Source organism: Centroberyx affinis, unplaced genomic scaffold (assembly GCF_046629955.1).
Source record: "Centroberyx affinis isolate AG114_WGS23_722 - 3 ecotype Tasmania unplaced genomic scaffold, CSIRO-AGI_Caff_v1 ptg006988l_1, whole genome shotgun sequence".
NCBI lineage: Eukaryota > Metazoa > Chordata > Actinopteri > Beryciformes > Berycidae > Centroberyx > Centroberyx affinis.
The window spans coordinates 456-25,196 of record NW_027283540.1 but is presented as its reverse complement, the minus strand read 5'-3'; the positions used below and the strand labels follow the sequence as shown (position 1 = coordinate 25,196).

The 24,741-nt window shown below is 42.0% G+C and overlaps 1 protein-coding gene across 1 annotated transcript; it reads right to left on the bottom strand.

The window, feature by feature from the left end:
- Nucleotides 1-92: 92 nt before the first annotated feature.
- On the bottom strand, nucleotides 93-24,143 carry LOC139639241 (receptor-type tyrosine-protein phosphatase beta-like; the record flags this gene model as incomplete). The annotated part of the gene is made up of 22 exons (XM_071513319.1): nucleotides 93-1,300; nucleotides 1,470-1,590; nucleotides 2,544-2,679; nucleotides 3,325-3,488; nucleotides 4,172-4,294; nucleotides 5,197-5,331; nucleotides 6,685-6,761; nucleotides 6,937-7,027; nucleotides 7,974-8,055; nucleotides 8,168-8,185; nucleotides 9,238-9,318; nucleotides 9,517-9,622; nucleotides 10,345-10,451; nucleotides 11,341-11,644; nucleotides 12,447-12,596; nucleotides 13,971-14,249; nucleotides 15,158-15,469; nucleotides 16,524-16,790; nucleotides 18,307-18,570; nucleotides 20,870-21,139; nucleotides 22,187-22,450; nucleotides 23,880-24,143. Coding segments are annotated over 22 exons (3,638 nt in total), but the record flags the coding sequence as incomplete, so codon positions are not given.
- Between the last annotated feature and the right edge of the window lie 598 nt (nucleotides 24,144-24,741).

The following is a 24,741-nucleotide window of genomic DNA, read 5'->3' as shown; positions in this document are numbered from 1 at the left end:
AGGGACATAATGAATGAGTAATAGAAAATAATGGTATGTCAGTCATGCAATCTTAAAAAACATAATTACTTGTTTTATTGAAACACCCACAGAAAATGCGTCACGATATGTCATATACATAGGATAATTTATATGGGACTGAGAACTAACTGTTACAATGTGCAAGGAATTCTCTGTCATTGGTTGTTTGTGCAATGATTCCCATCTAGCATTCCTTGACAGTGAGTACTACAGTCATGTTTGAGCAGGTATGCATCGTTGATGGATGAATACTCATAGATTTAAGAGATTTCTACATTTTTCTATGATGTTTAATTGCTTACACATGCTATGCTTCCTTCTGTACAATTTCCTCTTATACAATGAAGCACAATTAATACAAAAGTAAAAACAAATAAAATACATAATACACTCTTAATATGACACCTTACATAGATTTATGATTAAATAAACTATTTTTTTCCATTTGCTAATACAAGAACCAGCCATGGCTATACAACACTGAAACATAAATGTCTAATTTATCAAACAAATACACCTCAGTCGACAGTTAGTACTTTATCTGCTCAAGGGAAATTACGGACGACTTTCTGAAAGGCTTCTATAAAATCTCTTTACTGATAACTGCTAATCATTTGTTGGTTCAGGAGACAATCAATGCAGCGTATGCCTCAGTGCTGAGAATATGACCGTGAGTTTGGCCGCTCAGTTTTCTTTACCGCTAGAAACCCAAGATAGATAGGCGACGCATTTACTGCTGCCAGGATATATAGGCTTACTTCACTTTGAGTCATGATGAATCATCCTCTGAAAATGGATAGTGATGCAGAAAATGTTTACTGTACAGAACTGAGTTTGCTTTAAGCGATTCTTCAGCATCATATTCAGAGAAGCAGATGACAAGACAGTGGTCTTTTGGTCAGTTGCAGTTTTTTCTCTGTGATTTGTCACAGCCATAATGTGCAAATGTTATAGCTTATCAAACACAGTGACAATACATAATTCAAAAAAGCAGCCATAATAGAAATATAGAGCAACATATATACACACACACACACAGATATGATGTAAGTATATACAATTCTGTTGAAATTAATCTTCTGTTGTACTTAAATAGTCATATAGTTTTCTCTATTCGATAATATCTGGTGATGAAAATATAAACAAAAATAGTAGAAAAATAAAATTGCCATGTATCCCTGTAGTGCTCAACATATAAAAGTACAAAGTGATTCTTCTTTTTTTTTTTTTCTCTCACTCAGTAGTCAATACAATCTTTAACGTCTGGTGTACACCATATCTGTGGGCCGAAAACAAAAAAAAGGGATAAATTAGTTTTGATAATAGATTGTTTCAACTCAGATCTCTCTAACTGAGCTATGTGAGTCGCAAATGAAATCTGAAGTCTAATTTGTGATTTTTTTTCCCCCTACTTTAACCTGGGAGGCCTGCTGCTGAAAGACACGTACCTCTGTGGGCGTCGGGGTTCACATTTTCATAGATGGGGCACAGGAGGTTCTCCTGCTCGCTGCGCAGCTTCCTGGCCCGCAGCACGTCACGAACACACTGGTGGAGGTACGCATACTGGACCTGAGGGGGGGGGACATAGGGATGAGTACCATGATGTCACACCAGATCCACCAAGTGTCACACGGGCACCCAAAGCTGTACTAATCCCAGACTCTCTGTTATGTCCATTATCTCTTATTCTATTGGTTGATTTTAGCGTGTCTTATGTATTTACAGTGGTGGAAAGTAACTAAGTACATTTACTCAAGTACTGTACTTAAGTACAATTTTGAGGTACTTGTACTTTACTTGAGTATTTCCATTTTATGCTACTTTATACTTATACTCCACTACATTTTAGAGGGAAATATTGTACTTTTTACTCCATTACATTTATTTCACAGCTATAGTTACTAGTTACTTTTCAGATCAATATTTTATATTATCAAACATCTTTATTAAATAACTATAAAATAGCATTGTTATAGATTAGACTACCCAAAAGTATAGCTAAATTGTTAAGATTAGTTTACTTTGATACTCTAAGTACATTTTGCTGCCAATACTTATGTACTTTTACTTAAGTAAGATTTTGAATGCAGGACTTTTACTTGTAATGGAGTATCTTTACATTGTTGTATTGCCACTTTTACTTAAGTAAAAGATCTCAGTACTTCTACTAGTACTAGAGTTTAGTCGCCTTTTTCAGACAATACAAATCCTCAAATTCAATACCGATTCTCCGTAGGCCAGATGGTAGAGCAAGGCACTAACACTGTCAGGGTTAGGGGTTCAATTCCCACCAGGGCCACCCATACTAACAGATAGAAGCATCCATTAAAGTAATCATACAAGTAATCCAAAAAATATGGTCTATATAAGAAAATAAAAGACAAATTGGTATTATTCTGTATATTTTTCAAAATCTCTCAATCACAAACTGTAGATTGTAGTTGACCCAACTTTTAATTTACACCTACATCACTGGACACACACACACACACACACACACACACACACACACACACACGTACCTCGGTCTGCACCATGTGTGAGCGGTGAAGGCGCAGGTCAAAGACGGCACCGTACACGTCCACTGTGTCCTTGGTGTCCAGCTGCTGCAGCACCCGGTCCAGGCCGATGAAGGTCCCTGTTCGCCCCACGCCAGCACTGGGAGGACGGACACACACACACACACACACACACACACACACACACACACACACACACACACACACACCGGGTTCAAGCTCAGTCTCATTTTATTCACCCAGTACAAGGAATGTGCAGGAATTTGCCTTGGAGACTGGTGCAGGAACAGATCTGCATATCGACGACTCACAACAGGACATCTCATTCTTAATCACTCATAGACTAGAGATTAAATTTATATTAGCACTTAAATTTATTCATCTTATCTTAAATCACCTTAATTTAGGATGATTTTAGATGAAACGTTATCGATTCACTGTGAGGAAGTTAAATTGTTGCAGCGGCAAAAGTAATAGGATTCAGCAGGGAAAAGGAAATAGAATATAAGCACACAAGTTGAATATAAAAATAAGCAATAAAAATAGAAGAATTAAAATGATTTAAAGTAGTATAAAAAATTTGGATAGTGATGGGTTACTAACATTTATGGATTTACTTAGAGTTGTTACTTACAGATGTTACTGGTCAAGTCAATTCAAGTACTTTTAACAAACAGAGTGTTTTACAGAAAAAAAGACACAAAAATAGACAAAAATAGAAACAGCTTAAGTGAGACCAGTTGGTCTGTGGGTTATTAAAGACTGAACGGTCCTTGGTGTCTACCTGCAGTGGGCCACAGTGGGGCCGGATCCGGGCGTCCTGTTGATGTAGTCCCGCACCGTGCGGACGAACTGGATCAGGGACTGGGTGGTCTCTGGAACCCCGTGGTCGGGCCACACCGTGTAGTGGAACTGACGCACCAGCCTGGAGTAGCTCAGCTGCTCCTCCTGACAAACACAGAGACACACGGTCAGGACGGAGCAGGGCGTACGATTGATTTAGGATGCTGATGTTGATGTTGGGGGGGGGGGGGGGGGTAGAGTGGACAAGTGGGAGAAGCGACCGACTGGTAACTGAATACTGGGGTCCAGCCACAAAATCAAATTTTTCTTAAAGGAATAGTTCACCCAAAAATGAAAATTGTGTCATCATCTCCTCCCCCTCATGCCAGTTGAAACACAGGTGAAGTTTGTCCATATAACACACAGGGAGGCTGCAGCACAACTCCATAGCAGCCTTCTCCAAAACAACTGAAGTCAGTGGGGACCAGTTCTTCAGAGTTCCAAAAAGACCTACAGTATATTTACACCATCATTTAGTGCAAATCTTAACTACAGCTGATTGATTTGCAACAAATAATGGTGTATAGGTCTTTCTATTCACAGTGTGATTGTTTGGCTGCTTTTGTTGTGGAGCTCTAAAGAACAGGTCCCCATTGACTTCAGTTGTTTTGGAGAAGGCTGCTACCAAGTTGTGCTGGCAGCCTCCCTGTGTGTTATATGGACTAACACATTTCACCTGTGTTTCATTTGGCATGAGGGTGAGTAGATGATGACAGAATTTTAATTTTTGGGTGAACTCTTCCTTTAAAACAAGTGAAAAAATGGTTCAGAAAAGCATCCAAACGTACGCTGCAGATCTTGAACTCTCGTATGGTCCACTCAGGCAGGACGGACTCCGACAGCATCTGGACGATCAGGTCTCCGTAGTACAGAGGATCCTGGTCAAACGGCCAGTAGTGGTCACACTTCACCTGGACAGGGGGGAAGGAATAGTTTTGGATGAATGACTAAATTACTGATACGGCAAGAAGTGCCACAAGTGAAAGATGTCGTCCCCCACAAATGATGTAAGCACCCCTCGGGCCAATCAAAGGAGGCCGCCACCCAAACTGTTGAGCCAGGCCTTCTGACCCTTATGACCAACAGCAGGGTTAGAGTCAATTCATTAATGAACTCATCAATTCCAATTCAGCTGAGGAATTGAAATTAGAATTGGAATTTGAAAAAAAGATGAATTGTAATTGAAGGTTTCAAGTTGAATTTAATTAAATGAAATTCTGTGAAATTCCATGTTTTTTTTTGTTTTTTATTCTTACCACATATCTGAGATTACATGTAGTGTTATATATCATCAATACTGAATATCATAAAATGTTATGGGTAACTTTCAGGTGCAGAACATGTATTCGTAATACATACATTATGACTGTATTTGATTTATTTTATTTGACTCATGATATTTGATTCATAATATTTGATTTATAATTTTTTTAGGTGGAGGCTTCAAATAAGCTCATTGGGTTTTCTGCCTCTCCCTGCACTGTATATTATTTGTTATCTTTGGTCATTTGTGTATTTTTTTAAATTGTGAAAAAAATAAAACTAAACTAAACTAAAACTAATTAGTGAGAATTTAGCAAGTCAAGGCAGCCTGTGGAATGAAATGGAATTCAGTTCTGTCATTCCAATTTCAATTCACACTCTGTTTCCTTACAGCTGGGTGACATTCACACTCCAACTCCAGGAACTGAACAGGAATTTACCATGCATTCTCAATTCAATGCATGACTGGCCCCCAGCTCTGATCAACAACATAAATGGATCCTAAAAACGATTCGACTCCATTCACATGACATGAGCCTGTTCTACCCACCCTGCCTTTCTCCACACACTGCGTAACCATGACGATGTTGTGGACGTTCTGCTCCCACACCATCTTCCAGAAGTCGTCTTTGGTTCCCGGCAGCGGACCCTGGGTGGCGATGTACTCCCGACGGAAGTTGTTCCCCTGAAACACATTTTCACATCAAAACTCATTAAGGGGCAGAACTTTTGCACACCTGTGGATCGACAGGTGCGTAGGAGAAGACCATGGGCCGACTGTAGCTGTAACTAAAGATTTATTGGGAACAACGTTTCGGTACACAGACCTTCATCAGGCTATTTAAAAAAAATAACCTGATGAAGGTCTGTGTACCGAAACGTTGTTCCCAATAAACTTTTCTAACTGCAAGTAAAGTAGACAGTGTGCGGGAGTCCTTTGTTCTACATCTACAACAAAACTCATTGACATTTTCACAGAATAACACAGCTGCAGTAGGAAAACAGAACGCATTACAAAGGAATGTGTTACTGTAATCACATTACTTTTTCCTGTAACAGAGTAAAGTACGGCATCACTGTTCCAACAGATTGGTCGTTACTTGCATTACATTCTTTTGCCTCCTTATTGGTGTAATATTTATGAAAATTCCCCTCGTCTGGGAGGGGGGTGGGTTAAGGGGATAGTTGTATACATGTCTTTGTTTTTGTCTTGTTGTTTCTTTTCTCTTCTTTTCTCTTTGTTTGTTTGTTCTGTCTCCAACTCTAAAGCGAGGACAAATCTGTAATACGGAATGTATTTTTTACGACTGCTTCCTCAATAAAAAAGATTTAAACACAGAAAATTCCCCTCGTCTTATCCTGGCTTCAAGTCCCGTCAGAAATATCAGAATTACAGCAAACCAACATGAACAAACCAACAAAGTGGTAAATATGACTGGGAAAGTCTGAAGAAATAAAGATATTCTTTGATGCATTTGAGGCATCTTCACTTTCCACACATTCTGTTAATATTTATATCAAATTGATTGTTGGTGTTGATTGATTGATTTACCAATGACTGACCAATGATTGTATTATACAGTATATGTATATAGTGTTGTAACTTATTTTTTTGGTGAACCCACTTTCCCTCAAACTGCCTCATCTACTTTTACTTGAGTTAGTGACTTTCTACATTTCCCAGAATGCCTTTCAACAACCCCCAGTCTTTCAGGTCTTAACACGAATATATTGTGGTTGCATTCTAAACCCATATATATCCATTTGGAAAAAACAAATGGATATATATGGTATAACAAAACAAATATGTTTTGTTTAAACATATCTACCATTTGGAAAAAGTGTCATGGATTGTTTTTGCAGATTTGTTGTCCTGCCCCAGTCCCACCCAATACCACAATGGAAAGTCCTTATTATTCCTGACATTGTGTGTTTATAATGCATGGTGTGGGTTTTGTTTATTTTAGCAGCACTGTCCATACTCTCAAACATGAAACTGTCAAGTACATGCAATCCCTCCATGGATCTGTGAGCTTACAGGAATGTAGCTGGCGTTGATGTAGTCGGAGCAGGGATCGTCATCCACGTAGGACAGCTTCACCCGCGTCGAGTCATCTGAACATGAGATAAATAAGAGAGAGGTTGAGCAAGACGCTTCCCACATAAATGCTGGATGCACTGCTGAGTAATGTGGAGGTTGCCAAACTAGAAGGGGTGTGGCCTGGCAGCCCAGTGTAATCTCTCTTAATCACTCCATATTTATGGCTGTAAACGGCTGCCTCCCACTCACAGGGAAGGATGTTGTTGTATCGGTTCTTGCCGCGGTTCTCCGGCAGCAGAGCGGTGTCCAGCGGCTGGTTTCGACCCACGTCCTTCAGGTCCTGACAGGAGAACAACAGGATCAGGGTTTAATGATGCATGAAGGGGGAGCAGCGGGGGGTTAGAAGGGAAAATCCAACCTCAGATCCTCTCACACTGTTATGTATCATGTAACTGTGATGTTCAGTGTTCAAGAGTTATGAAGTGATGAAGTGTTGTCATTTACTTTTTTGGTGAAGCCACTTTCCCTCAACCTGCCTCGTCTACTTCTACTTCAGTTAGAGGTTTCCTACATTTCCCAGAATGCCTTTCAACATCCCCCAGTCTTTCAGGTCCTAACACGAAAACGGTTAAGGGTTAAATATTGTGGTTGCATTCTAAACCCATATATATCCATTTTGAAAAAACAAATACAGTGTTTTGTTCAAACATATCTACTATTTGGAAAAAGTGTCATATAACTTGCTTGATAGAAAAAAATTAAGATACATTCTGGGACTTTTTAAAGTGCAGAAGGCAACTTAAAAAAAACACTTTTAAATAATGAATCCTATAATATATTAGGGATTTAATGATGGACTTCAGGTAATGTTTTTATTTTCCAAAATGGATGTAACACACTTTTTTGGACAACTCTTCAACTAAACTCTATAGTTTATCACTGTCTGTGACAATCTGTGACCAATTCCTGCGCAATTATTGTGCTTATGAAATGCACATTCCTTCATTCTGTTAATGCAACACTGCAATATTAGATGACAAGTCACACCTACTACACAACAAATTCACCCTCCTCCTGTCAGGTTGGCACTTTCTGGTATTCCAGTGTAAGACAAATCAAAGGGAAAATACCCCCATAGCAGAAGCAATAAAAAATCCTGATGAGAATCATGATGTTTCTAACACTGGACAATTGTAAACTATTATAATTTCCCCATGTGGGATAAATAAAGTTGTATTGATTTTATTTTAGTTGAATTGAATTGCAGTTACAACCCCACAACTAACCTCATACTCCTCTGACAGAAGGTAGTTGGAGTCGGCCTGCAGTTTGGTGTAGTGAGACTCAAAGTGCATGATCTTGATGGGGCTGCAGGATACAGACAAAATAATTAGTACACAAAATATCCAGAGGGCAAAAGACAAATCAGCCATTCAACAGAAGAGATTTTTTGATTTCAGCAGGAAAACACAGAATTTACCTGGAAATGCGACGGTTGCTGAAACAGAAGGGACAAAAGTGAGTGACTGGTCATAAACTACATCTGCTGAAGGATTTACTGTATTATAAGAACCTGTTACATCAGCGGCTCCCCACCTTTTTATTACTAAGGCAGATGTATGCAGCACACAATAAACCAAGGCACACCTAAACATTAATTGCACTGAATTATGTAATAAAAATATGGTATGATCAAACAATGGAGTCAGCAAACATAATGAGCCACAAACTGCTTTAACCCAGAGGAAAAAAGGTGTGACCTTAACCTTACCAAACTGAAGCTGAATGACGTTTATATTATGACTTTGTTTGGCCTTGATTGTGTCTTAAAATGCACTTTTACAGAATATTATACAGTGTATTTCTATGTAATTGTTTCTACTTGTTAATTGTGTCCCATTGCTTGTCCTTCCTTTCTACATACTACATGTGTTCATTTTATGTTGTTGTTACAGGCAGTTACATATAATAATAATAGTAGCAGTAGTAGTAATCATAGTAGTAGTAGAAGTAGTAGTAGTAGCAGCAGTAGTAGTAGTATTAGTAGTAGTAGTAGTAGTAGTAGGATTAGTAGCAGCAGCAAGTAGTAGTAACAGTAGTTGTAGTAATAATACTAATAGCACTACTACTATTATTATTAGTAGTAGCAGTAGTAGTGGTAATAATAGCAGTAGTATTAGTATTAGTATTAGTATTGGCGCTGGTATTGGTATTTGTATTAGCATTGGTACTAACATTAGTATTGGTATTAAAATTAATATTAGTATTGGTACTAACATTAGTATTGTATTAATATCAGTATTACTATTACTATTAATATTAGTATTAGTATTTGTGTTAGTATTGGTATTGGTATTTGTATTAGTATGGTGAGTTTACACATGGATGTTAACCTGCTGGACATTGCAGCCTGACGCACCTCCAACAGTATTAGTATTAACATTAGTATTAGTATTAGCATTAGCATTAGCATTAGTATTAGCATTAGTATTAGCATTAGCATTAGTATTAGCATTAGCATTAGCATTCGTATTAGCGTGTTCCTCTTACCCTCTGACCCCCATGTGTACTGCTGAGGTCGGTCTCTCTCTCCTCATGCTCATCCTGACCGCTGGTCTCTCCTGAACACTCCTGTAAACACACAGCAGCATGTTAACCTTTATTATCCAGGGAGGGAAGACAGAGCAGAAACACCCTGCTGCACTCTGACAGCTTAATGCATAAAACGTAAAAATGTAAATTGTATGTATGTGTGAGTTAGACAAGGACAAAGCATACAACAGCATACAGCAGCCTCCCAGCCGGACAGACAGACAGACAGACACTCACACTTTGCGGGCCTTCTGCCTGCAGACCAGCAGAGCGGTGACTCCCACAATCATGGCGATGAGGAACATGCCGGCGCTGATGCCCTCGATCACACCGGTCAGAGGCTCTGCAGGAGCAAAACCACATTTACACACCGTCAACAAACCTCATCTCACACTGACAGACAGACATGTTGCACCATTAACACTAATACCAATATCAATATTTATACTGTACTACTACTACTACTAATACTAATACAAATACTAATAATACTACTACTCATACTGCTATTACTATGTATATAGTTTGACGCACATTGCATTTTCAGGTGCTGAGTCAAAAAAATGGATCATAAGGACCCGCCATGACTACAGCTTTATTCAAGAAAGTCTGATGAAGGCTGATTGTGGCTGAAACTCAATTCTATTTTATTCTACTTTATACTTTCTTGATCAAAGGTGTAGTGGAGCATAGTTGTCACGGGTCCAACGTTTTCTGAACAGAAAAATACTAAAAATAACAAAGGCCAGTCTGTAAAATTGCATTTGAAGAACTGATTTAAAAGATGACACTGATTTTGTCAATCTAAGCTCTTCACCGTCTTGGCTCCTCATTCATAAGAATATACATATCGTCACACTTGAATACTCTGTTAACTATATGAAATTATTATCTTTCCATTTTCCCTTTACCAGCCATTCCTTTCTCTTCATTCCCTTCCCTGCAGCCTGTCATTTACTTTCTGCTCCTGCCGACTGCCTGCTTTCATAACACCCTCTATTTTATGTTGATCTCTGAGTTTTTTGTCAGTTGACGATGCTTTATAAGTAAACTTGTCTTCCTCACCGGCCTCAGTGAGCAGGGGCAGGGACAGGAAGGTGTCGGTGTACAGCGGGGAAGTGACGCCGTTCTTCTCCTCGTCAAACAGCTGGGTGAACGCTCGAACGCTGAGCCTGGAAGACAGAACACACTCCGGGTTGATGCTTGGTTTCATCGCAAGTCAGTACAGACACGACTGCAGAGATTTGCGCCAAAATGAAAAAAAAAATATTTGTGATACTAAACCATATGTATCCATTTTGGAGAGAAAAACAGTTACCTTGAATTTCATCTTTCAAAATCACTAAAATATAGAATATCCAGTGTAAAAGTGTTTTTTTTTTTAATTTGGGATATGTTTTTTGAAAGATGGATATCTCATCTTTGTGGTATGTTTCAAATAAAGTTGATTCTATGTGGAAAACTATCTGTAAAGCCTGGGCAAAATGGCAACATACTCGATGTGTGTGACAGCTGAGTTTGTTTAGAAAACATGTACCTAGAGTGTATGACACTGGAAAAAAATAATAAAATAAACAAAAATAAAGTTAAGTTAAATAAAAAACGAATAAATCCCACTACTATAATTGGAGAGCGGTTTGTGCGTTTGTGTGTCCCACCATGGAGGAGAGGAGAGGAGAGGAGGAGACAAGGAGAGGAGAGGAGAGGAGAGGAGAGGTGAGAGGAGACAAGGAGAGGAGAGGAGAGAGAAGACAAGGAGAGGAGAGGAGGAGACAAGGACAGGAGAGGAAAGGAGAGGGGAGAGGAGAGGAGATGAGAGGAGAGAGGAGAGGAGAGGAGAGGGGAGAGGAAAGGAGAGGAGACAAGGAGAGGAGAGGAGGAGAGGAGAGGAGAGGAGAGGAGAGGAGAGGAGACGAGAGAGGAGAGGAGAGGAAAGGAGAGGAGGAGAGGAGGCAAGGAGAGGAGAGGAGAGGAGGAGGTTATAAATTCTAGTTAAATTAAATGAAGTAAAATGAAGTGAAATAAAATTAAATCGGCTGTATCACCTGCTATCTTCAGTACCTGTATGCAGTCTTGGGTTTGAGCGGTCCGTCACAGAACGCGCTCAGCTCCCTCTCCCTCTCCGGGTCCAGGTCTCGGTCCCGGTCCCGGTCTCTGTCCTGGGACGCTTTGTGGTCGCAGCTCCCTCCCAGACTGTCCATGCCGGTCCCCAGGCTGATCTCGAAGCCCTGGGAGCCGCTGTCCGGACCCTCGGCACAGCGGCTGGGGAAGTAGCCGGTCTGGTATGACCTTACGGAGCTGTTGGATTTGTAGTCCAGGTAGGAGGGCAGAGGGTGCTGCTGCTCCGGCTGCACGCTCTCCATGTCTTCAGGTGTGGAGAGGAAGCACAGCATATTATATCGATATTGTGATATGAGACTAGATATCGTAGATTTTGGATATCGTAATATTGTGATATGGCATAAGTGTTGTCTTTTCCTGGTTTTACAGGCTGCATTACAGTAAAGTGATGTAGTTTTCTGAATTTACCAGACTGTTCTAGCTGTTCTATTATTTGCCTTTACCCACTTAGTCATTATATCCACATTACTGATGATTATTTATCAAAAATCTCATTGTGTAAATATTTTGTGAAAGCACCAATCATCATCCCTACAGTACTGTCGCAATATCGATATTGAGGTATTTGGTAAAAAATATCATGATATTTGATTTTGTCCATATTGCCCAGCCCTAGGTTGGATTAGAGGATCTGCAGCTGTTTTGATTCAGTATGACAAGTTGAGGATTAACACATTTTTGCAATTCAAAAACCTCATTTCCCAAAGCTGCTCCATCATAATTGGCAACATTTCCATGATCAATATTTGTCAGTATCTATGTCCAAATGGTAATGTTGTTTTTTGAGGTGATTTGAATTTTCCAGGCCTCATTTTGGCTAACTATCTTTATACCTTTTGGGACTTATGTAATGAGGAAATTTGAAAAACTGAAAAAAGGTTTATTGACAAATTTCCATGACTTTTCCAAACACCTGGTTAACATCAAGGAGTTTTTAACATGTATTTTTTTCAGGCTTTAACTCAACCAATCAGATTATTTCTAACCCTCCACAGCAGCTCTGCCTCAGAGAAATGTTTGTATAAGTAAAACTCCGGTCTCCCCACCTTCAGACTCGGTCACCACCACGGTGAAGAACTTGACCGCTCCGTTGACATCGCTGAACCAGCTGCAGTTGAACCTGAAGAAGATGGAGGACTTGGTGACCACAGCGGTCCTGTCGCTGACCCGGGTGCTGAGGGGGGGGAGGGGCGGACCTGGAGGGACAAACACCACCCATTTCAGCATTTCTAGATTCAACAAAGTCACGGTGTTTGCTTCATGTCCACAGCAACCTACAGTATAACGGATCACTCAGCAAACTCTAAACTACAAAGGAAAAAGTCACAAACTGTGAAAGCGTGTAATTGAGAAAATGGCTTTATGTTTTTACTACTCAGCCAAATCACTTGTAAGAAGATATTTGAAAATGTAGTGATTCGTCAGTGATTTGTCGACTTAGTGAGAGGTTAGTCCTCATTCTCATCCTCCTCTGACCTCACACTGACAAACAAAAATCACAAACTCTCATTTTCAAACCAAATCAAAAGTTACTGCCTTTTGCCTTTGCAGGGCAGAACACGCTAAGCCCCTTCCAGAGGTGGGAACTACAAATACTTTCAAGATTTTCAAGTATCTGTACTTTATTCAATTTTTTCTTTCACTAAAGACTTTTTACTTTTATTCAGTGCATTTCAAAAGAAAAATCTATACTTTCTACTCATTTAAAAAAACAGACTTGTTACTCTTGGGAAATCATCAACTGATTTTCTTTTGATCAGCTGCTTCCATCCAGGAAGCAGCTGATCAAGAGACAGATGTGATTGGCTGCTTGTTCACCAAAGTGACATCAAAAAGGAGGGAAAGGGTCTTTCCATTGGTTCCGGAGATTTGTTTACTGGGTAACTTTACTAACTCCAACCTTAAAAATAGCCATGCTATAAGGCTCACAGAAATTTTGCTGACCATTGCTAAAAAATGTATTGCGTTAAAATGGAAATCAGATGCCCCCCTCCCAATTGGAATGTGGCTCTCTGAAATTAATAGCTGTATACCCCTACAGAAAATAACTTACTGGTTGAAGAATAAGAGTAAAACGTTTTACAAGATATGACAACCCTTTGCAGATTATATGGAAAACCTCCCATCGCACCAGATTGATTGTGCCTCTGTATAGTCTTCCTGTATTGAGGATGTGCTTGACCATATGATTCTTGAGGTGAGATGTTGCCCTGTGTCTCTCAATGTTTTGTTTAGTTACACTATTTTGTTGTTATTGTGGACGGTGTCTATTTGATTTTAACTTTGATTTGTTTATTGTTTGCTGTCTTGTTGAAAAAAAAAGGGAGGGAAAGGGACAGAGAGAGAAGCAACAAAAGAGCAGAGAATTAACGTTAGTGAATTCAGCTGCTAGAGTTGACGTCAGTGGTTTGAGCTGCAGACTCTTTCTCATCTGGGATTCAGAGGAACGCTCAACAGAAAGAACATTAGAAATGACTTTTTCTAAGAAACTACTTTTTACCAGAATATATTTTTAGGTGAGTATTTGCACTTTGACTTGAGTAAAGAATGCGTGCACTTCCGTCACTCACGGTCGATCATGGTGACCACGCTGTCCTGCGCCGCCTCTCCGGTCATGATGTCGGAGATGACCTTGACGTAGACGGTGTAGCGCTTGTGCGGCTCCAGCTGGGTGATGAGGTAGGCGGTGGAGTCGCGGCCGGTGCGGCGGGAGTAGACCAGGCTTCGGGAGTCCTGGTGGAGGCACTCGATGGTGTAGGAGTCGTAGTCGGCCTCCGGCGGGCCCCAGGAGCACGAGATGGAGGTGGAGCTCTGGGGGCGGCAGTGGAGGCCGAGGACTCGCTCCGGCTCTGGAGGAGGAAGAGGAGGAAGAGGAAGAGTAGGCAGAAGGAGGAGGAAGAGGAGGAAGAGTAGGCAGAAGGAGGAGGAGTAGGAGGAAGAAAAGAGGAGGAGGAGGAGGAGGTGGAAGAGGAGGAGGAGGAGGAGGAGGTGGAAGAGGAAGAGGAGGAGGAGGAGGAAGAAAAGGAGAAGGTGGAGAGGAAGAGCAGGTGGAGGAACACGAGGTGGAGGAGGAGGAGGAGGAAGAAAAGGAGATGGTGGAGAGGAGGAGGTGGAACAAGAGGGGGAGGAGGAAGAGGAGGAGGGGGAGGAGGAAGAGGAACAAGAGGTGGAGGAAGAGGAGGGGGAGGAGGAGGAGGAGGAAGAGGAGGAGGTGGAAGAGGAAGAGGAGGAGGAAGAGGAGGAGAAGGTGGAGTGGAAGAGGAGGAGGAGGAGGAAGAGGAGGAGGAGGAGGAGGAGGAAGAAAAGGAGAAGGTGGAGAGGAAGAGGAGGAGGAGGAACAAGAGGTGGAGGAGGAGGAGGAAGAAAAGGAGAAGGTGGAGAAGAAGAGGAGGAGGAGGAACAAGAGGGGGAGGAGGAAGAGGAGGAGGGGGAGGAGGAGGAAGAGGAACAAGAGGTGGGGGGGGGGGGGGGAGGAAGAGGAGGAGGAGGAGGAGAAGGAGGAGGAGGAGGAGGAAGAGGAACAAGAGGTGGGGGGGGGGGGGGGGGGAAGAGGAGGAGGAGGAGGAAGAGGAGGAGAAGGCGGAGAGGAGGAGGAGGAGGAGGAAGAGGAGGAGGAGGGTGTGAAACCTGTGTGAAACCAGTGACATCTAATGGTAAAAAGCATGCTGCTGAACTGGCCCTCTGCTATTGGCTGGTCTTTGGTGGCTGCTGATGTCACCGCCTGTTGTTCCCTACAGAAGATGTCGCTGCCACCTACTGGTGCGGATGCTCTTGTGGATGGGCAGGCTGTAGGTGGGCGTGGCCCCGGACCCGGCCCCGGACCCGGCCCCGGACCCGGCCCCGCTGACGGAGCGCAGGCTGAAGTTGTAGAGCCGCCCGGGGTACATGCCCCGCAGGATCCGGCTGCCGGAGGTGGGGGTTTTGTAGGGGTTGATGACGGACAGCTGGTCCCGGGGCGTCCACTGCAGGTCGAAGGCGTCGTAGTCCGAGTCGACGGGGCCGCTCCAGGTGATCTCCAGAGAGGTGTTGGTCACCCCGCCGAACAGGAAGGAGGTGGGAGGTCTGGGGGCTGAGGGGGGGGGGGGGGGGGGGGGGGATGAGTGATGAAATATAGGGTCAACAAACCTGCTTTGTTGTTGGTTAGACAAGATGTGAGATGTTTTCATTTTAAGCCCTTTGACTGTTTTTTATTTCCCTTGCACAGATTATTATTGCATTTCTTTGTTCTATGTTTTTTATTACTGTATTTCATCAGTGTTATTTTTCACTCTATTTATGTGAAACAAGTTGTAAAGTAAATTCTGCTTTATACACTACCAGTCAAAAGACACACACCACATTTTTCTTTATTTTTACTATTCACATTTTACTATTTCACATTTTAGAATAATAGCAAAGACACCAAAGCTATGAAATAACACAGATGGAATTATGCAATGACCAAAAAAGTGTAAAAAAAATCAAAGCTATCTTATATTTTAGATTCTTTAAAGTAGTGGTCCTCAACGTGAGGTCCGGGGACCACCGGGGGTTCTTGAGGGGGTTCCAGAGGTTCCCCAGTAAAGTTGTTGTTGTTAAACTTCAGCATAATTTCATTTACAAGAAGTTAACACAACTAGAGAATGTAGAAGAATGACTGCTTTGATCGTAGTTTCACTGTTATCTCTCTACCTGCAATACAGATAGTCATGGAATTCTGGACAAAATCATATCTAACAATAATAATATTCTTAGATTTGGGTTCAAGAGACAAAATCTCATCAAATGGGGGTCCGTGGCCCTAATGTGGACTAAATTAGGGGTCCTTGATATGAAAAAGGTTGAGAATCAGTGCTTTAAAGTAGCCACTTTGGGAAAGAAATTCATACATAGGCATCAACTTCACTATTTATATTTGTCTAAGGAACAAATTTCAAGTATTTAAGCAGAAGCCTTTAGATCAAAATGGCTTTCAGATGATGAAAAACACGGTACATTCAATCAGGTATGTCTGGTAGTGCACCTATAAAGTGACGTATAAAAATTCCCTGACTTCCCCAGAGAAGTGATCAAATTCCCTGACTTCCCCTGTCAGGAAAACACCTCTCAAACTTCCATGACATTGTGCTAACACTGAGTCTCACCCGTCCGGCCCAGTGTGCTGGCTCCGTTGGCGAGCTCTCCGCTGCGGCTCAGCACCACGGCCTGGTAGAGCCGCCCGGGCACCAGGCCGGGGAAGACGAACTGGGTGACCTCTGACCCCAGCCCCTCCTCGGCCTGCCGCGAGCCGTCGGGGTTGTAGAGGGACAGCAGGTAGCCGCTCAGCTCGCCGCCGGCCCGGTCCCAGCTCACCCTCAGAGCGTCCGTCTGGTTTCCGCTCTGGGCCTTCAGAGACGTCACCGCTGCTGGGACTGGAGGAAAGACCATGAAGTCAGGTGGTTTCTGAAGAGTTTCCTCCAAAAAGAGATCCATTATGTGAAAAAGCATGCAGACCTGCTCCTAGAATATAACTGCTGTCATGTAAGAAAGAATCACTGGGGAATACTATTCTAGATATTAAGTAGAAAAAGACCTTTGCAGATGTAATTATACCTGATTTTGAAATACTGAGTAATTCAGGCAACAATTTCTTTCAAACGGATATACAGCATTGTGGAATGAACTCCTTTCTTAGTAAATTCTTAGCTCTAGTTTTAACCTGCAGTACCAGATGAGCAGGATTTGGCATAAAGGCCAATAAACCACAAATATTACACAGAAAAAAGAAAATACTCCATTGCATAATGTGCTTTCATTTCAGAGACGTATTAATAAAATATTGTTTTAGAATTTGTAATAGTACAGGGATTCTGCAGGTTTCAGAAAGTCAAATGTAAAACTTTTTAAGACCTTTTTAATGCTGCCTGGAATTGAATTTAAGACCAATTAAAAAAAAAAATAAAGACAGAAAGAAATAAGGCTACCTAAACCAGCCAATTTCTGATTGAACACAGCTAATGAAAGTATAAACTATACATGGGTATAATAAGAAAAGGGAACTTACAGGAAATTAATTGTAAGATAGGAAGCATATTATACTACTAATTCTGCCCTGTGTTAACTAAAAGAGTGGACATGCAGCGCAAAGACACCTGTCATTGCATGATGAAAAAATTATTAACTCTAATTAACTGTATTCAAGACATTTTAATACTTTTAAGGCTTAAATCTTTTCATGACTTTTCAGACCTGCAAATACCCTTTAGTAGTATTAGAAATATCAGAGGCATTATATTTCCAACAATATAATGCGTCCAGTGGTGGAAGAAGTACTCAGATCTTTTACTTAAGTAAAAGTAGAAGTACCACAGTATAAATATACTAAAGTATTAGTTAGCATCAAAATGTACTTAAAGCAACAAAAGTAAAAGTACTCATTATGCAGAATGGCCCATTTCAGAATAATACAGTATCTATTATATTATTGAATTATAATTATTGATGCTTTAATGTGTAAGCATCACTTTAATGTTGCAGCTGGAAAAGGTGGGGCTGATTTCCACTACTTTACATACTGCTGGGTAGCTTACAGTAATCTATAATAATACATCACAATTTATTAGTTGATTATATTTTGTATTAATAATCTGAATCTGCAAACTAACTCGTAACTTAAGTTATCAAATAAAGGCAGTGGAGTAAAAAGTACAATATTTCCCTCTGAAATGTAGTGGAGTAGAAGTATGAAGTAGCATAAAATGGAAATACTCAAGTAAAGTACAAGTATCTCAAAATTGTACTTAAGTACAGTATTCAAGTAAATGTACTTAGTTACTTTCCACCTCTGAATGCGTCATATGTTAATTCCTACTTCCCCCAGCTTTCAGAGCAGTATAACACACACACACACACACACACACACACACACACACACACACACACGCTCACCCGTCCTGGCCCAGACGGCCGAGTCGTTGGTCTGCTCCCCGCTGAGCGTGAGCAGCAGCAGCCTGTAGGGCGCTCCGGGCGTGAGGCGGTGGAAGGAGCAGAGCTGGGTGCTGGGCTGGCCCCGCCGCCGCTCCTGCAGCGTGGCGTCCGCCCGGTACAGAGAGATGTCGTACGCCTCGAACTCGCCCTCCGGTGGCGACCACTGGAAGGACAGGCTGCTGGTGGTGTTGGTTTTGACGGACAGGTCAGTGACCGCTGCAGGGCCTGAGAGGGAGAGAGGGAGGGAGGGAGAGAGGGGAGAGAGGGAGAGAGGGAAAGAGGGAGAGAGGGAGAGAGGGGAGAGAGGGAGAGAGGGAAAGAGGGAGAGAGGGAGAGAGGGGAGAGAGGGAGGGAGGGAGAGAGGGGAGAGAGGGAGAGAGGGAGAGAGGGGAGAGAGGGAGAGAGGGAGAGAGGGAAAGAGGGAGAGAGGGAGAGAGGGGAGAGAGGGAGGGAGGGAGAGAGGGGAGAGAGGGAGAGAGGGGAGAGAGGGAAAGAGGGAGGGAGGGAGAGAGGGGAGAGAGGGAGAGAGGGAGAGAGGGAGAGAGGGAGGGAGGCTTAAGGTGTCAGCTTTCAGTATTTATTTATTTTACCATCACTCTCTCTTTTATAGAATAATTAGACTATATGAAGTGTCAGGTAATGGGTTTCCTTAGTTGATGGTGAATTATTGTGTATGGCTTTTGATTCTTCTTTATTTATCATGTTACTGTAAGTATTGGTTGTTAAGTAACTGTAATTGACAGACCATCTATTTCTATTTTTTATATTTTGAGTGAGGGGCAAAATAAGATTTTCTGCTCCCTGTCATGGAATGTGTAAATTGAGTTGTGTTTTGATTGTGAATTTCTTTTTTTCTTTTCTTGAACTGTGCACTACCATGAGCGGAACAAATAAATAAATACATATTTTTTCTCAACTAACTACGAACCAGAGGTGGAAAGAGTAATGAAATCTTTTACTCAAGCAGAAGAACTGTTCCTTCAGAGTGAGAGTACTCAAGTAAAAGTAGGAGTGGCTCACTAAAGATACTCAAGTACTGAGTTACTTTTGACAGAAAATCTACCCATTCTTTTGTGGTCCTTGCGTATAATTTGATGGCTCATTTTCAGCCAAGCTTTTATAGCTCACATCAAAGAAAGCTATTGTTCCAGTTATGTGCAGTTAAGTCTAGAATGACTTTCACTGGAAATGCAAGCTGCCATTAAACTCGCTGCTCTTGGGTCGAAAAATAAAACTGATTCGAGAAAAAATACTCAAACTGGGGTAAAAGTTCAGGCATTTTAAAATACACGGAAAAGTAACATTTCTCTACAAACTGCAAATGCAGGCGTAGTTTCTTTGATCATAATTTTCCGTTCAACATCTCATTCAAACATTCTTCATGCTCGCTCACTTTACCTAGTTCCCATTTTGCATTTCCTCCCCTATTAATTCCACTACCAGTATTAATGAGGAATTTTAGAGCATTTGTCTCACCGGATAACACACAGTGTAAGCATTTGTTTCTTGACACATTTCCCTAGAGCGGTTACAAGTTGACTAAATAAAGTTGTTTTTTACTGAGAGCAAGAGTTGTGTCTCTTCAGCGTTTTCTAGTTTTGTATATAGAACAGAGTTCACAGGAGGCGTTCACATGGGACATTTGGCATCAAGCTTTCAAGGTTTCAAGGTTTGGTGTGGGCGTTGGTGTGGGCGTCTCGAAACATTTTTGACGAACCGAGTTGCAATATTTTTATGCACTGCGCTCCAATCTGGGTCATCCAACAACACATACAGTAGGTCTCACTGAAACACATGGGATATTGTCTGTTTTCTGACACATCACAAACGCTCATGTGAACCCGGCCTTATCCGGTCCAAACAAGAAACAGAGACTCTCTAGTGATATCCAACTATGACAAGAAATCTACCCCTCTCTGTTGGAGAGGATGTGGTCTAATAGGAGACTTTTCACACATGTTTTGGGATTGTCCTAAATTACAAGTATTTTGGGAAAAGGTAAAAAAGGAAATAGGAGAAATTTTGAATTTAGACAGATCATTTGAACCACAGCAGTTAATTCTAGGCAATATACCTTTAAAGGGGGTTAGGGAAAAACAAGTTGTATATGCTCAGAGCTCTTGTGTTAATAGCCCATAAAATGATTACAATAAACTGGCTTAAGCCCCACCCACCTACCTTGGACCAATGGACCCAAAGACTTAAGGTTGTGAACTGTATGGAAAATATATAACGGCGAGACTACAACTCCGGATGGACATTTATTTAGAAAAATGGTCTTCTGTTATAATGTATCTAGCAAAGTAAACATACTGTAAACATTTAATTGGATAATTTGGGGTGAATGTGAAAGTATATATATATCCTTCCCCCTCTTCTCCTATCTTATGTCTTTGTATTGTTAATTAGTTTTCTGTTTTTTTTTTATATACCAATATTATTTGTGTCTACGTCATGCTGTGTGAGACGCATTGTCAAGGAACCTGTTTTAATAAATGTCCGAAAAAGAAACAGAGACTCTTACGTGTCCGAGCCTCGGCGGCGACCCCCGGGCTGTGGACCCCCCCGCTGGTGGTCTGGACCAGGACGCGGTACTTCTTGCCGGGGGTGAGGTCGTCGAAGCGGTGCCGCGTGTGTCCCGAGGCCTGGGAGGAGTTGGCCAGCAGGACGCCCCTCTCGTCCAGCAGCTGCAGGCTGTAGCCGTCGGCGACGCCCAGCGCCTCCTGCCAGCTCACCTGCAGGCTGCAGGTGGTGTGGAGGTTATCGGCCTGCAGGCCCGTCACTACGGAGGGGACTGGGGGGGGGGGGGAATAAAATTATCTCTTTTGTTTCACCCATCTTTTATCCAGTTCATCCTCACCTTCTCTATATTGGGCTGGGCCTTCATTTATCAACGCTGCATAGAAAAGGTTCTATATTCTCTCTCACTAATACAATTTAAAATGTTCGTACATCAGTGTGTGACCGAGTCAACTTTGTTTGAGTCCCAAGTCAGTCTCAAGTCTTCAGGCACAAGTCTAAATGTTTAAGTCTGAAGTCTAAATGTAGATCAAGAGTCCAGTTTCAATTTAATAGACAGTAAACAAATCATCTAGGGACTTTTAAAAGTAATATGGTTTTAATAGGATAAAAACTTGGTAAGAGCATCATGAGTTTCATTTCTATAATCAGTTTCAACTAACTTCAACAATAAATTCAATCATTCCATACAAATTCAGAAAACAGAATTTAAGAATTTAATGAAGCCATCGCAAAAACGCCTCGCGGCGGCCATGGCAGCCATTTTACTTTCCGTCATAACCAAATTATGTATTTTGCATCTTATCTCCTGAACCACACATGATAACACAGAAAAGGTGATGTCTACCCCTATGTTTTCATGGTCAGGTATTACAATGATACCATATACAACATCATAAACTGTTCAGGTGAATAGTTAATGGTGAATTCAGTGACGTTGTGAGAAGGAAATCACAGTATCTGAGAACCTAGGCTAGACTTTATAATATCATGTCTGTTGCATGCATGTTGTGTAGAGTTTTAAAAGCATAATCCATTTGTTCATTAACCCTGACAATACAGTGACTGTAAAGAGTAGAACAATATTCAATATGACCTTAGCAACTTAGCTTAAAAAGACTGTCAAACACAAAGATTTACTTCAAAAACTGTATTTCAGAAACACGTTTGTTTGATTGTTTTGTTGTTGTTGTTGATCCTATTCTTCACTGCCTCCTTCACAGTCTCCTCCACATTGACATAGAGCTGTGCACTTAGTAAGTAAGTAGTAAGAAAAAGAAAAACACCATATTAGCAGTTGGTGTACAGAGTGTGTTCTGACCTGTGCGCCCGCTGGCTGTGTTGTTGTTGACCAGCTCCCCGCTGACCGACTGCACGGTGACGCTGTACAGCTGGCCCGGCCGCAAGGAGCCGAAGATCAGCTCGTTCCGGTACTTGAGCACGGGCCGGACGTCCAGCTGCTGGCTCTGCCGGTACAGAAACACCGAGTAGCCGTCCACGTCGCCCTGCCCCGGCGTCCAGCTCACCTTCAGGCTGCTGCTCTCGCCGTTGTTGCTCAGGTGAATGTTCTTCACTTTGCTGGGAACTGGGAGAGGGGCAAGGAGAGGAAACAGGCTTCAGGCTTCAGGTAGGATTTTGCTTTTAAAGTCCCCATGAAATTAACTCCCATTACTTTTACTTTGTGGAAAACAGAGTATCTTTCATGGTGATCTCATGCTGCACTAGTAGGTGTATATATACATTTCTAACCAAGAAAACCAACAGATTTTTGAACTATCCCGCTCCTCCGCACCCCTCCTATCAATAAAACCGCCTTTCTCTCCCTGACTCATATTCCATTGGTTTAGACTTTTGAATGATCCCTCACTGCATTATGTCCCGCCCCAACATCCCGTTTCAACAGGAAATGCATCAAATCCAGGAAGTAAAGATGCCATTTTATGGGGTCTTTAATCTATTTATTTATCCAGGGAAAGTCGATTAAGCACCAGGCTCTTTCTCAGCCCAGGTCTGCTTCATATTCACACAGTTAAACACATTCAAACTTCTAGTGCTGGACACTGAGCAGCTCTCCTGGATCAATTTGTTGTGTAACATATTGTTTCTGTCACATGTTGCACAAGTGTTTAAGGCTCTACACTGAAAGGTAATATATTGTTTTACCTTGATTAATGTTTTGTGTCAAATGTCTTCTAAACTTTCTGACGAGCACAGTTTTACATTTGTTAATATACAGCTAGGTCTTCATGCAGTACAGTCCAGCTTTAGTCCTGATCAGAAACCAAGCAGGGGTCACCAGTTGAGACATATGAGGAATATGAATGCAGGAGAACAGACTTGCGGTCAGAATGAATGGGAGTCTATGGGAGCCAATATAGAAAATCGGAAAAGAAAGAATAAAATCTTTTAAATCCATGATGAATATCAACACTGTCACTGTCTTGTTGACAGCTAGTAATTCTATTTTGCCACAACTGAATTTAATGGTTACTGATAATGACAATAATACTGATACCAATAATGTGATAATGATAATATATATGCAACACTTTCCTTAAAACAGCTGCTAGGTGCTATAATAAATTCACATTACACATTAAGGATCTCTTAAGTTAAAACTTATCTTTTTGAAAAGGCCTTCTTATAATTTGCTGTGTTGTTCTCATTTGGTACTTTTTCTTAGTGTCTCATTTTAAATGTAGCCTATGCTTTAATTGTTTTTATTTATGATACTGATATTACTCTATTTTTTGTGACTAAAGTTTATTATTATTATTACATTATGTCAGAAGAACAGGATAATGGCATAATGGTTATGATAATGGTTTTATCGTTCAGTGAGTCTGCCTCAGTCTGCCTGTCTAGTATGAGCAGATTTACGACTGGGAGCCCAAAAAGTGTGTGATATCTGTGTGTGCGAGGCAGTGAGTTTTCAAACTTCGTTAGGGTTTGAAAGGTCTTCTAAGGGCGTCCCAGCCTGATGCGCCCCGGTGTGATCAGACGATGAAAGTCACCTGTGCGCCCCTCGATGAACTGCGCCCGCTGGTTCGGGCCGCTGAAGGTGGAGACCAGGATCTTGTAGAGGCGTCCGGGGGTGAGGGAGGACAGGACGCACTCGCCCACGCCGCTGCCCAGCGTGATGGGCGGGAACACCTTCATGTCGTTGAACAGCAGCTGCACCTCGTAGTGGTCCACGTCGCCCGGGGCGGCCGACCACGTCACCCGCAGGTCCTCCGTGCCGCGGCCCGCCAGAGACAGGGAGCGCACCGCTGCAGGGACTGGAGGAACCACAGCACAGGTCAGTCTGTCTGTCTGTCTGTCTGTCTGTCTGTCTGTCTGTCTGTCAGTCTGTCTGTCTGTCTGTCTGTCTGTCTGTCTGTCTGTCTGTCTGTCAGTCTGTCTGTCTGTCTGTCTGTCTGTCTGTCTGTCTGTCTGTCTGTCAGTCTGTCTGTCTGTCTGTCAGTCAGTCAGTCAGTCAGTCAGTCAGTCAGTCAGTCAGTCAGTCAGTCAGTCAGTCAGTCTGTCTGTCTGTCTGTCTGTCTGTCTGTCTGTCAGTCAGTCAGTCAGTCAGTCAGTCAGTCAGTCAGTCAGTCAGTCAGTCAGTCAGTCTGTCTGTCTGTCTGTCTGTCTGTCTGTCTGTCTGTCTGTCTGTCTGTCAGTCTGTCTGTCTGTCTGTCTGTCTGTCTGTCAGCAGGATTTCTCAAGAACTTATGAACGGATTTCCATGAAGTTAGGGGGACAGATAGTTCTTGGGCCAAGGGAGAGATGATTAGATTTTGGATCTGGATCTGGGATTTCTGCCATTTTTAGCCATAACTATAAAACTAACAGAGATAGAGACTCGATTTCAAATCCTAAGGGTAAGTTTACGGGATC